Source organism: Python bivittatus, unplaced genomic scaffold (genome assembly GCF_059951505.1).
Source record: "Python bivittatus isolate LINGU-HERP-01145 unplaced genomic scaffold, Pbiv_v1 ctg000070_np1212, whole genome shotgun sequence".
Taxonomy (NCBI): domain Eukaryota; kingdom Metazoa; phylum Chordata; class Lepidosauria; order Squamata; family Pythonidae; genus Python; species Python bivittatus.
In genome coordinates, this window is record NW_028277034.1 from 1,518,533 (window position 1) to 1,533,482 (window position 14,950).

Below are 14,950 nucleotides of genomic sequence, written 5' to 3' on the forward strand. Positions count from 1 at the left end.
CTTCAAAAGTTGGGGTGATTAAATTAATAAATTAAGATAAATGAAATTTTTTATTGGGGAGAGGAAAAATTCCAGGATTAGTTTCAACAGGAATTGACCATTCTAGATTGATTTATTTTACAGAATTTAGCAATTGGTCCAATCCGAACTATCTCTGGGAAAGAAAGCTGGGCACTGTATAGAATGTTCACCTGTACTGTATTTATATATATTTTTTCTTTCTATTCTTCCTATTTTGGCAGATCATCTTATATGTAGAATCATCATCCTTTCATGTAAATCTTGTTTTAGTCTAAGACCTTGAAGTACAACAACCTCTAATTATTTATGCTACTTTTTCTCAAAACAGTTATTACAGGCAGCCTGGAAACATGACTTCCATAGCCCATCATTTTGGATACAGCAGAAATGAGCCACTAGTCAGAGATTTCCTATTTTTGTTCCAGAGTTATAGTCCAACAAATAGCACAATTGTCTCTGCATGTCCAAGAGATCTTTACTCTTTGTACATTTGCTCTTTGAAAAGCAGCTTTTACTACTGTACTAACAAACCATATAAAAAACTTAATATGAGTTTCAATGAAGTTTGTGATAATAACATTAGACAATGCTATTCAGAACAAATCACATAAGGCATGTATAAATCCTTAGTGACACCTAAAAGAGCATTCTGGACTGTAGCCCAGATACAACTTTTAACACAAAGGCTAAAGCTTTATTAGACTAGATAGCAATGGATTATAACTGGAGAAACATCTGGACTGACTTTAATAGGTTCTCACACTGCCAAGCTAAAAGTATGCAACTTAAGATATTGAGAACTTAAAACTGTAATATAAAAATCTAGATAAGCTTGCATTCATCATTCAAGAACAAAAAATAAAACACACTTCATATCAGATATCAGAATAAAAAAGTATCCATGTTATAATCAGGCATATGAATAAGGATTTATAATGCTGCTCACATGCATCATATTAATACTGAAGAAAAAACTCAAATTGCTGTAAGTGAAGGGGGGTTAGGAAAGCAGAATCAGTATCCCCCCCTCCACATCTGAATTGACAAATTCAACCTCGCCAATTATCAATCATTAGCCTGATGAGAGCATAATGTTCCTAATTTTCTAACCATGGTTTGAAACATCTTCAGAAATACAGTGTGAAGTGGAAATGTATCCAGACTGACCCATGACAGTGAAACAACTCCTACTGAACAGACTCCAGAAACATTGTCATTTTTAATTGCTCAATTATCCAACCTTCTATAGGAAGTATAAATGTGATGGTTGTGCAAGGCACTTGAAAGAGGTAATATGCAACGCAGATGAGTGCAAAGAGACGATGTCTCTTCAAATTATTAAAGCAGCTGGGTCTTTTGGAAGGTTTGCACACGTAGTGAAGCACCTGTTTGGTATGTTTGGCAAAGCCCTAGTTATGGGCACCTGTGAGTGGGGAAGGAGGCCAAATAATGAAACATACATCATGATGTTGCAATGCAAACTCACCCCTCCTGTACTCCTATTGCATTGTCACACACAAGTACCTAAGGGGCAGACCTTGGATCATGATGCCATGATGCTGATTTAGTCATTTTGATCAAATCTTGGCTTTCTGCAGTTGCCCCTGGCGCTAGTAAACATTTGACAAAAATACAATCATTTGCATCCAAGTAAGGTGCCACATTTTACAACATTTCAGAAACTTAGGGTGATGTGTGGAAGATTAATTTTTGCTTTTGCCATTTTGTTTTGTCTGCCCCCACTGAAATATCACTCAGAACAAACTCAACAATATTGCACAGAAATTCAGAGAACCATCTGATCCCCAGCCCTTCAATCAAAACTGATTAATTGGCTGATAAGCAGGTTACATATTTATAGTTTATTTATTTGATCTATTTTGATCAGTAGTAATTCATGCAATAAGACATAAGTAAGGGTAAATAGATTCCAAAGGCTGCTTTGCCATCCCCCAATTTAAGACATACAGACATGCATATATATCACCCACCTACCCACCCATCCAAACCTTTTGTAGGCAGGTTTCAGCTTTCACCCACCAGCTACCTTTCTTTCTTTATGAATGGCCCTCGCTATAACTTTTGCAGAGACTAGAAACAGTATTTTTAAAACGAAAGGAAGAGAATCATCAACAGAAGATGGTTCTTTACTTTCCAGCGCTGCTAACCAAACTGCCTCATCATAGAAAAGGACACGTGCTATTTTCTGGTAAGCTAAGAGGTAAAAGAAGGCAGTGAGGCTTATTTTGGCATTGTGGAAGTTTAACTTGACTTGTTTTGTATATGTAGTCATGGGCACAAGCTGGAGATGTTCATATTCAAAACAGTGTTATACTTGGTTCCTTGCAATGGCTTCTTCGATTTGCTTTTTCAGTTTTCCTGCTAAGAAATATAGATAGTGCCATCCCAAATAACAATTGTTATTTTCTTTCACTTATGCAGGGTCAAAGAGGAAGTTTGGTACTTCCGCTCAGACCCCATCCCTGACTCATATTCCCTTACTTGGACCTGTGGTTCATCTTTTGCTATGACAATTATTATCTGGTGGTGCCCACAAGAGATTCTCACATTTCAAAATGTGCTTGTCAGTCCAAAAAGGCCAGGGAATTGCCTAACTGCAATTCTCAATACTTTTGGGGAATTACAACCACTATAATGGCATAGGGATTCCTCTCCTGCCTCAATCTAATCCAGAAACTGATGAGGCATAGCAGAATAAGGAGTCAATGTGGTACAGTTTTTAAGGTGCTGGACTAGGACTGAGGAAAGCCAGGTTTAGGTTCACCTCAAAACAGCTTACAAATAACACTGCAGGCATTAATGCTTGTCCTGATTCAATTAGTGTATTAGCAGCTATGATGAATGACCATGTCTCTCACATTGTGAAACATGCTATAACATCAACAGGATTACACTTCAGAAGCAGTAAGGCAAAACAACACGTTCAGACTGTTTTCCCTCTCTCTCCCTCTCTCCTCCCTCTTTCTCACACAAACACACGCACACCCTATATAAGGTTCCAGGTCAATGATTCAAGAAGAATCCAGCAGATGCAATTATGTATGAAAAAGCTGGAGAATCTGCTTCGCTGGACAATGAATTTAATCCTCTATAAAACATGGTGGCTGTCAAACTGATGTGGTTACGAAGAGAAAATACAGTCTTCTGTTTTATCTCTAATTCAAGTTTAGAATCTTGTGGAGCTGCCAATTTTCTAAATATGTTTTCATTTCAGAACCATAAACCTTATGCTGTCATTTTGGAAGATATGAGCTACTGAGGTACCAAAAAACTGCATTCTCACATGCATATTTAGAATATCTGACTTTGTGCTAAAAAATATTTGTTACAAAGATGCCTCTGCTTGAATGCATTGGCCATTAGGAACGCTGACTCATGAAATTCAGTTCAAGGCAACATGTTCTGATTTTTTTCCTTTGATAATTGGGATTTCTAAGTCTTGTAAGCCAAGTGTTTCAACCAAATCTAACAGCAAATTATGGGGAGAAGCCTTGATCCTTATTCCCACTTTCATAAGGCATCATTTTTGTGATGAAGACTAGAATTACTAAGGTGCTCCTTGGAAGGTATAAACGCATTCCCATCCATGACAGGCTCTGTCTTTGTGGCAGCCCAGATACAATCTATCATATCATTTTCGATTGTTATTTATTTGTGTCTCTTCGGCATGATTTGCTTCTAAGACCCTTGCAGGGCAAATACCCTCTGAATGACATGGATCCTGTGTCATCCTGCCGGCATTTGCTCTGTGATGCTATACCTGAGATTACCCAAATTGTTGCTAAGTTCTTGGAGGAAGTGTTCAAAAGGAAATGTAACCAAACTCTTCTTTGAGTATTGTTTTCCTGCTGTCATCCTTATGATATGCTAATTCCTTGTATTTTAATGTTTGTAATGCCAATAAAGGTTTGAATTGACTAGAATTACTATCAGTTAACGATCTGGTGTGTGTGTGTGTATGTGTGGCTGTACTCCAATCTTGCAAGTAGGATAGGCTCTCAGACCCTCTTTGTTATATATTTTCAAGATAGGTACACTGCCACCATATGTGATTTAGCATATGTGCTGGCTGGGGAGTTCTGGGAGTTTAAATCCACACAGTTTAAGATTTCAACTTAAGTTTAAGACTTCAAGTTGCCAAGTTTGAAAAATACTGATCGAGATAGTGTTCCAGAAGCAGTTTGAGGTACAGGTAGTCCTCATTCAGTGACCACTTGTTCAGCAACCATTCAAAGTTATGACAGCACTGAATGAGGGGACTTACAACTGTTCCTCATAGTTGGGCTGTCGCAGTATCCCCAGTCATGCATTCGCAATTCGGCACTTGGCAACCTGCTCACAATTACAATGGTCGCAGGGTCCCGCAGTCATGTGATCATCATTTGCAATCTTCACTGCTGGCTTCTGACTAGCAAAGTCAATGAGGAAGCCAGCAGGAGGCCGCAAATGTTGATTACATAACCGCAGGATGCTGCGTCCATGCAGGATTCACCTAACAATGGCACTGGGACTGCTGCAACTCCTGTCATAAGTCGGCGCAGTCATGTGAAGTCGCGTTCACTTTACAACTGTGTCACTAAGTGACGGAGTTGCTGGTCCCAATTACCATCATTAAGTGAGGATTACCTCTACTCCAGGAGAGATATAGCCTTAAAATAGATTATCTAGAACACTATATTCAGAATAACTGTACATGTTCTTGGTTCAGTGGATTAATTTCTGAAAAACTCAAAATTTCCCCCTCAAGCTTGGACTGGAAGGGAAATCGAATACTCTAGAATAGAACATTTCAAAACCAGTGAGTTTTGCATATCCCTAATGTTTAGCATACATTTGAGTCATGGGACAATAATTTTGGAATATGGATTCAAGAAAGTTTTTGGTCTGGGAATGCCTAGACGTGTCCTTTGCTTACAACAATGATCTAACAAGTGCAGAGGAGATAGGCCATTCACTCTCTTAAAATATTAACTCCATATGTAATACAGGTACTCCTTGCTTAACAACCATTTGTTTAGTGACCATTCAAAGTTACAACATCACCGAAAAAAGTGACTTACGACTGGTCCTCAGATTTATGACCGTCACAACACCCCCCATAGTCACATGATCGTGATCCGGGTGCTTGGCAACCAGCTCACACTTATGATGGTTGCAGTGTCCTGGGCTCATATGATCGCCATTTGCAACCTTCCCAGCTGTCTTCCGGCAAGCAAAATCAATGGGGACTATATGATTCACTTAACGATTGCATGATTCACTTAATGAGCATGTGATTCACTTAACGACCGCAGTGATTTGCTTAATGACTGCCACAAAAAATGGTGTACAATCGAGTGCAGTCACATGATGCCTCGCTTAACAACAAATGTTTCAGTCCCTATTGTGGTTGTTAAGTAAGGACTACCTGTATAGGACATTATTGTGGGATGAAAGTAAAGAAGTCAGCCACAAAATGTGCTGCTCTGTCATAAAGCAGTAAAAGTTTTGATCAATCAAATAAATGTATTTGGCTTTTTGACAATCACATATTAATAATGTAACCCTTCGGGAAATTAAACAAAACAATAACTGTCCAGGTTCAGTGAAAGAAAATGGTTTGTGCTTAAGAAACATAGGACATTGTGGTCTGTAGAAACAGTGCATTTCTAGAAAGAAAAAATACAATTAACCCTCTTTATTTTTCTTTATCATTACTATGGCCATACATCTACAAAACACAGTATACAACATTATGTATGAGAGAGAGAGAGAGAGAGAGAGAGAGAGAGAGAGAGAGAGAGAGAGAGAGAGACTTGTTGTATACTGTTGTAAGACTTGCCTACTGAAAAAATACATGGGCCTGACTCAATCTGAAGCCGTAGAGACTGCTAAACAAAAGCTCACAGCACTGGCTGCCAGGCTAAGAAGATACAATTAGAGAAGCAGAAGCCAAGAAGATAAATGCCCTGTTCTCCAAAGAACCATCCAAGGTGTACTCCCAACTGCAGTGTAACCACACAGTAAAAGTAGAGCCAGCAGCAGCAGAAACTGAACAGTAGTGGAAGAACATATAGGAGAAAGAGAAGACACATAACACCAGTGCAAAGTGGCTGCAGGACCTGAAAGCAGACCACAGCAGTCTCCCAGAACAGGAACCAGTCACCATCACAGTAGCAGACATCCAACAGTGGGTCAAGAACATGAAGAGCTGGACGGCACCTGGCCCGGACATGATCCACACCTACTGGCTAAAGAAACTAACAGCAGTGCATGAACGCCTAACAGCACAGATGAACCAGATGCTAGCAGCAGGCTCCCACCCAGACTGGCTAACACAAGGAAGGACAGTGCTGATCATGAAAGGCCCTCACAAGGGAACAGCACCATCCAACTACCGGCCAATAACCTGCCTCCCCACAACATGGAAAGTCCTATCGGGCATCTTAGCTGCCAAGCTATAAGACCATATGGGCCAGTACATGAGCACAGCTCAGAAGGGCACTGGGAATAACACTAGAGGCTCAAAACGCCAGTTGCTCATCGATAGAGCAGTCGCCCGAGACTCAAGGTCTAGGCAAATCTGAGCACAGCCTGGATTTACTACAGGAAAGTCTACAACACAATGCCACACTCATGGATCTGTGAATGCCTGGTGCTATACAAAGTCAATAGGACACTAAGGACCTTCCTCAAGAACTCAATGGGACTGTGGAAGACAACACTGGAAATAAACTCAAGACAGCTCGCACAAGCGGCCATCAAATGCGGCATATACCAAGGTGATGCACTGTCCCCACTGCTGTTCTGCATAGGCTTAAACCCCCTCAGCCAGATAATCACAAGGACTGGATACGGGTACAAGTTCAAGAGTGGAATCACCATCAGCCACCTCCTCTACATGGATGACATCAAGCTGTATGCTAAGAGTGAACGAGACATCGACTCACTGATTGTGACGGAATGGTGTTATGAAGGCCACACTCATGGAGATAAGCGTTTCCTTAGCTCTCAACAGGAGCGTGGGAAGTTTAAGAAGATGAGACTGGCACCACCCTAAGGTGTTGTGGCTTGCTGGCTTGGGAACTTAGGTTCAGTCTGGAGAGATTTCTGTCTTGGGGTGGAAGCTAATAAACGCAACAGAACTGTATTGCACTGTCTCGTGGAGTTTTTTGGGCTGAACCTGACACTGATCCACCTGACACGGATCTACAGTGAGGACACTGGGATGTCATTTGGACTGGAGAAGTGTGGCAGGATGATAGTAAAGAGAGGGAAGGTAGTTAAGACCAATGGAGTGGGCCACATAGCAGACATAGAGACCAGCTATAAATACCTTGGTATCCCATAGTCACATGGGAACCATGATGAGGAGGCAAGGAAGACAGCAACATTCAGGTACCACCAAAGGATAAGACAGGTCCTGAAGACCCAGCTCAATGGAAGAACAAGATCCAAGCCATCAACATGTACGCCCTACCAGTCATCAGATACCCTGCTGGTATAGTGAGCTGGCCAAAGGAAGACATGGAGGCTGCCGATGTGAAGACCTGGAAGCTCCTCACAATGTACGGAGGTTTCCACCCCAGGTCCAACACCCAGAGATTGTACACCAGCTGCAAAGAGGGTAGGCGGGGTCTGATGAGTGTCAAAGTCACTGTCCTGGACGAAACCCGGAGCATCCAGGAGTACATCAGTAAGATGGCACCCAAAGATGAGCTGCTGAGAGAATGCCTGAGGCAGCAGCAGACATGGGAGGGAGTACATGGCAAGACAAGCCCCTGCATGGGATGTACCATTGACAGATAGCTGAGGTGGCTGACATTGGGAAATCCTAAGTGGCTGGAAAGGACTGGACTAAAAGACAACACTGAGGCACTGATCATAGCGGCACAAGAACAGGCACTAAGCACCAGATCCATAGAAGCAGGGGTCTACCACACTAGACAGGACCCAATGTGCAGATTGTGGAAGGAGACCTCAGAGACAGTTTAACACATAATGGCAGGGTGTAAGATGCAGGCAGGAACAGCATACACTGAATGGCACAACCAAGTAGCTGGCATTGTGTACAGGAACATCAGCAGAGTGTATGGGCTAGACCCTCCCAAGTCCAGATGGGAGATTCCACAGGTTGTGAGAATAACAGGGCTAAGATCCTGTGGGACATCCAGATTCAGATGGACAGGCAGGTACTGGCCAATCAAGCAGACATCATGCTAGTAGACAAGGACCAGAAGACAGTGGTAGTGATAGATGTAGCAGTGCTAAGTGACAGCAATATCAGGAAGAAGGAGTATGAGAAGCTGGAGAAGTACCAGGGCCTGAAGGAAGAACTAGAGAGGATGTGGAAAGTAAAGGCCAAAGTGGTTCCAGTGGTGGTAGGAGCACTCGGGGCTGTGATTCCTAAGCTGGAAGAGTGGCTCCAAAAGATCCCAGGAACAACATCAGAGCTCTCTTTCCAGAAGAGTGCAGTGCTAGGAACAGCTAACATACTGCGCAGAACTCTCAAACTCCCAGCCTCTGGTAGAAGACCCGAGATTAAGGAAGGCACATACCACCCATGGAGTGAGAGGGGATTTTTTTTTTTTTTTAATGAGTGCTGGCCAGTGGAAGTGACAAATAATCTTCATACACTCTGCCAGGGTATTTCTTTAGAATGGGATATTTGAATGTCATCCAAGATTCCCTGTAAAACCAAGGAGCATATGGCTTAGGACTCCACAAAGCCAACCCCACATGGGCACACTTGCTGATGTAGAGGAATATTTTAAAATACAGGACTGTGGAAGGATGGTGTGTCCAATTGGGCCATGGTGAAGCCTGGTGAAATTTCAGACCTTAAATCATCAATTTTACAGAGTAAGGGACAGAAGGAGTGCTCATTAAAGCACATATCAGTTAAATCCAAATGGGATTTTATTCATATGTATTTTACATGTTTTACATATTTTAGACACATGTAAAATGGAAATGGGATTTTTATGTACTTTATGGATAAAATGGTGAACACAAGAGTTTATGCATGCACAGAAGCATAAAGTGTAGGAGACAATTTTTTTTTCTGTTGCATATCAAGTTTGCAAAACTGAAGTCTATTAAATTGAGATTTTGCACTGATAAAAATTGAGCTGATTCAAATAAATAATGATTTAGGCAAGGTACCTTTTTAGGTTGTGTTGATCAGATACTCTTAAATATTACAGTAAACTGGAAGACAACAGTTCAGTAGTTAATTTTATATAATCATTTATTTGCCCTGTCATTCCTAGTAAATACTGTAAGAATAACATCCCATTATCATTCATATAAAACAACTTAGTTTTACAGAATATCAAAATGCAACAAAAGCTGCTGTAAATGTTATGCTACTCAAGAGCAATTTTTCTTCCTACTCTGAATTCTAATGCTTATCATGTCACTGTTTCTGAAAGGCAAAAGCCGGAAGCATAGTTATGTTTTAAATATGCATACATTGCTTTCTGCCAGATCTTGGATTCTTTTCAAAGCTGTATGAAAAACGGTGAAGGAGGAGGGAGGATGATCCATCAAAGGGTTGTATACATAATTTAAAATAATGTGGTTTGATTTTAAGACCAGTTAATTTGCTAATTTTTAAGCATCATGTTTTTAGGTAACCTCTAAATGCAGATGTGTTTATACTCTGAAAAACATAAATACTTAATGATATTACAGCATATCAGTTTCCTGGTCCAAGTAGCCTTAAATGCGGAAGGAAGAAAAGTAGGCAAGCAGACAGGCACATAGGCACATTATATTGATGTTTTAAAATTCAGCCAATGCACGTTTAGCTATGTACGATGCACATTTTCTTTCACTTACAGTACATGGAGAGAAAATGTGTTATTTTCTCTCCATGTAAATGTTAGCACCTAATAGAACACAGATTTTGAATTCATGTCAAACTGTTTCAACAGTTAATATTTCTGAAATAAACATTAATCTCATATATGTTAGACTGGATCCAGACTAGAATATGCTTAGAAAAAACCTACTGAAATCAAAGAGGCTTAAATTAATCATAACTATTTTAAATATGATTATGTCTGTATGAATAATATTTTGATAATCTACTGATTTTGACCAGAAATTGGACTAACATTTGTGAAGTCGGATAAATGCTATTCTTCCAGCTGATGAAGAATGAAGCTCTTATTCTCTACTCAAGAAAGTGGGAGGATTACCATCAGCCCAAATTATGTTTGGGAATGTTGTATGCAAAACAGCATATATCTACATTAACAAGCATGTATTAGAGAAAGTTAGGTAAAAGTGTAATATTAGTGAAAACACTTCACATATTAAGGAATATTCCCAACAGCAATAAATGTGGATTTTGAAAAATAATTTCAAGATTGGCAATTTATGGGTAAAACCTCATTCCAAAAACCTCATTTTCAGTCAGCCATTCCATTTGAACAGCCATATCAAATGAAACTTTATTGCATGCAATTTCTTTAAAGGAATGTCAATGTAAGTAGGTATTTATCCTTTTTTGCTTTCAGACTCCCCCAATCTGGTTCTTCCAGATGGGTTAGGGCAGAGTTTTTCAAACTTCTGGGTGTTGAAGTCTACACATCTTAAAGTTGCCAAGTTTGAAAAATGCAGAGTTAAGGAAAGTAAAGTCTCCTCTGAGTCAAGCTTGACTCCCATTGACTTCATGGGCATAACCTTGTCATTCTCTTGATAACATTATGGAAATGGTTTCCCCTTGCTTTCTGCCAGGCTGTTTTTCCTCAATCTAACTTGTGATTTCTTGGAAGTTTCCCAACCATGTACTAACCAAGTCTAACCCTGCTTGATTTTTCCGGGAAAATACAAATCCATAATTCCTAGCTATGGGAGGTGTTTTAGAACATTGTGAGTCATATACCTATTTTAAAGAGATCCCACTGAATTTTAAATGTGGATAGCAGTAAAGGCTATATCTCTAGCTGGTGTGAGAGGACAATTTGTATTCCGAAGGAGATTTCATTTAAGGAGTTATTTTAACATAATGCATACATGTAACCACCATCAGATAACTCAGGCTCCTTCCAGCTTCTTAGAACATGATTAATTTGCTAAGGAGGACTATAGCAGCACAGCTATAAGAGGCTTGGAATATCAGAAATCGCACTTGCAGATTTTTTCCTTCTAGATGGATACATGGGTAAGGAGGCATAACTCCAGCTCTAGCAGGATAAAATGAAAGGTCTTCCCAATATTGTTGCTAAAAATATTCTACAGACCCCACAAATCTCCACATATTTCTCACCAAATAAAAAGAGGCATTATTACTGCTCAGTGAAGGCTTAATAAACCTTTTTGTCTGAAGTTTGTTGCCAACTGACAGCCTTGCAGTGCTGCAAAGACTCTTGCGCATTAGTCATGAGAGAAGATGAACTCACTGCGCATATCTTTTTTCCCACACAAAAAAATGTGGAGGCTGCCTAAATACTGTTAAAAGCACAGTTGGTTCAACTCAATCTGTGTCCCACATTAATTGTGCAGCCAATTTCTTCAATCGGTTCCTTGTCACTGGCTGTTGCTTGCAGGGGATGGAGAAATGTGCTAATGAGAGCAAACTTTTTCAGACTTTTAATGGAGGTGAAAGGACAAATTCAGTATGAGGCTGCCATCTGCATGTTCTCTGTAATGTGCGCTTACATGTTGATGAGCATGACAACCATAAATGTCTGATGTGCAGAAATGAATCACAAAGGAAAAGTTTAATTTTTATTCTGAAGTCTATTCTGTTCAGGCACAATAGGAAAAAAAATCATTCTATACTGCATATCAGAAAATTAAAACATGACAGCTGTGTACTTTAGCTTTCCTATACACCAGCTTTTTCCAACTTGATGTAAACATTTCTGTAAATGTTGTTTATTTTGTACGTTCTGCATAAACAAATTGGATTCTGTCTTATTCAGGCCTGGGAACATTTACAAGTTGTTACAAATGAACATCTACTATCCTATGGAAAAATGTAACAGCATATCTGTGTTATTTGTCATAGGCTCTCTCATCTCCTAAATTAAAGTGTCTGCAATAATGCACACGTAAAACCAGCCTGTAAACCTGACTGTATCACCTTCCATCTCTCCTTCAAAGATTTATGTTATCCAACCAGAATTTAATAAAAATGTATGTTGAGTAGAAAGATAAGCCTTAATAAATTGCAAACCAAAGCAGGCCAAGAGCAAACTTTTTCAGTTAGCAGTATTTATACAAGAAGTCTGATGGATCTCCAAGGGAAGAGCAGACCACAATTACATGAAAAAACTAATGAACTCTACTGGGTGTGTAGATACACAAAGTGCACTTACAAGGGCTCTGCTAACTTCTTCAATATTACTGCACTGTTCTGTTTTTTTTAACCAAATGAAACTGGATTAATGACGCCACATTGCCTCACATGAGTTATCTCAGGAACTACCAAAACATAGACAAGGTCCTAATGCAGTTTCCCTTTTAATTAGCTAACACTCATCTTAAATAGATAAAATGTTTATTTTAGACATGTTTTAGTGGCAATGCCAGAGAAGACAGATATAGAAGTAGATACAATTCTGAGTAAAGCATTTTCAATAAGCAACAAAATTGGTCAATTTCTTTCATCACCTGATTTCTACCTATTATATTTTAAAAGAAGCAAACAGTTCAAGAGTTTTTCTACTCAAGAGACCTGCTTTATTAAGCTTAAATTTTCCCACTGTCCCCAAGAAACACCTCTCAATCCACATTCAAACCTTCTCTATCACATTTCCTGTACTTGAAAAATCCATTTTTTTCCTACTTGAGGGATCATTTAAATATCAGGATATCTCCAAATGTTTTTCCCTTCCTGCAGGGCAATTCTACAGTTAGGTGGGATCCAAAAGAGTCCACATTTTCCAGAAGCCCCCAATTTTCTCCACAGTCCTTATCTTTATTTCTATTCCTTGCAGAATTAACTTGCCAGGTTGGTAAGGTAACAAAATACTATACTGAGCTTAATTCCTCACCTATCTCTTCAAAGATCAACTTAAAACACCGAACCAGGTTCAAAGAGCTATGCTGTATCCCATATGCCACCCCATCAGATTGCTTTAATTATACATGGCTTGTGTGGAGTTTTCTACAGGCAAACTGACTGGGCAGGGTGGGGTGTGTGTGTGTGTCAGAAAGACATCACCAGCTTTCCGTTTTCCTGAGGGTAGAGGTATTGGTGATACAGGTTCATGCTCTGTCCTCCATTGCTTCTTAAACTTGTTGCAGCCAATCTGATTTAGCAACTAGTCACAGATATGAGCACTACAAGTAAGATTACAACGTACTTTCTGTTAATCATTTTAACAATATACTCGTATCTGAAGTTCAAATACATTACCAAATCTTTTTAGGTTGCTGTCCCATACACACAGAAATTATGCGAAAGAAATTACGTCTGAACAGACATAGCTGGGATTACATTATTTTTTACAACACAATCATTCATACATTTATTGAAAAGTAGGTCTTATTAAATGTATCTTATTTCCCTGAAAAATGGACATACTGCACCCTCACTTGCTACTGTTGTATTTATTTCCCTACATTAATAACAACAGAGTAACCAACATAAATTTTAATGCATATCCTACATGCTTTAGCACATTAAATCTAATTTAGGTGGTACAATTCTGTACTGAAGTCCTATCTGAAAACATTGCTTGCTTAAATTAAAAAGGCATCACCCCTGTAGGAGGTACATGCAGTGTTCACTTACCTATTATTTTCTGCAGCAAAGTTGGTAGCTCTGGTTCATCACAAATAGCTTGGACAAGGGCTTCCTTCACTTGACTTTCAGCCTCACTTAATTCTTTTCCCAGTTTGACTTCTCCAACTATTGAGTAAATATATACCAGTAACAGAAGCAGCTCTTGGGGAGTGTAATCATTATTATCTGTCCTGTTATTGTAAGACTTGATAATGGGTAGCAGTTGGTTCAGTGCATTAAAAAATGTTGACTCACCAATATTCTGAAAACAGAAAACAAAATAAAATTCCCTTAATTTCACAGTATAAAATAAACACTTTTTACAAAGAGAAAGCCAAGGACGAATCATGGGACAAACACCTACACATTTTCAACTGATTTAGGAGGTACAAATTCAAATGTTGCTATTACAGACCTTGATTCTCTTTATATCCCTTTGCAATCAGTGTTCTCCATAGGGTTTGGACTACAATTTCTATCATCCCTAGCCAGAAAGATAAATGATTAAAGTTAATAGTTGCTGCCTTGGAACATAAACATTTTAGGACAGCCTTCCAACTCACTTTCATCCAGATACATTGGTCTACAGCTCCCATCTTCCCCAGCAAAATGATTTCACAGAAGCAAGGCCCAAGGATGGAGTGTGCTATTTTATCTCATTGCTGTCAAGTCCATTCATAAAATAACTCCATTATATAGTTTCTTAACTATTTCAAGGATAGCATTTAAATATAACATTATAGGGCAAATCTTCCCGATGTCTCATGACTTAGTGGAGACTGGATATAAAAATTGAGTTATAACGTTTTCCATATGGAGCTTCAGCCAAACTGGACTGTAATTAGGGGGTCTGATTTGTTTGAAATTGTGACTATTTTTTAATGGATGAACACAGAAAATACTTACATTTGGCAGAGAAAATATGCTTAAAACAAATCTGTCTCCTTTCCTTGCATGTCTTTCTCTCTCTGTGTATTTATTTATTAGAAGTACCATCACCACCACCTCCTTAAAAGTCTAGCTTTTCTGTCAAGCCACAGTATTAAAGATAAATTTATCGGAGTTGTAATCTGACTCTGCCCCCTTCCCTCTGAGATGCTAGATTTATTTCAAGGGAAATGCTGACTTACTGGCAAACTGGATACAGTGGGGGAGAAAAAAAGGATCATTCCAACCATTCAGCAG

At 39.3% G+C, this 14,950-nt stretch overlaps 1 protein-coding gene across 2 annotated transcripts in view; it reads right to left on the bottom strand.

Annotated features, from left to right (window-relative positions):
* The window catches only part of SCFD2 (sec1 family domain containing 2), a 199,878-nt gene that overhangs the window by 98,302 nt on the left and 86,626 nt on the right, over positions 1-14,950 (bottom strand). For both annotated transcript variants that reach the window (XM_088130741.1, XM_088130747.1), the window contains exon 5: positions 13,775-14,027. In XM_088130741.1, coding sequence (XP_087986867.1) covers positions 13,775-14,027 — 253 coding nt within the window. The remainder of the gene's footprint in view (positions 1-13,774; positions 14,028-14,950) is intronic.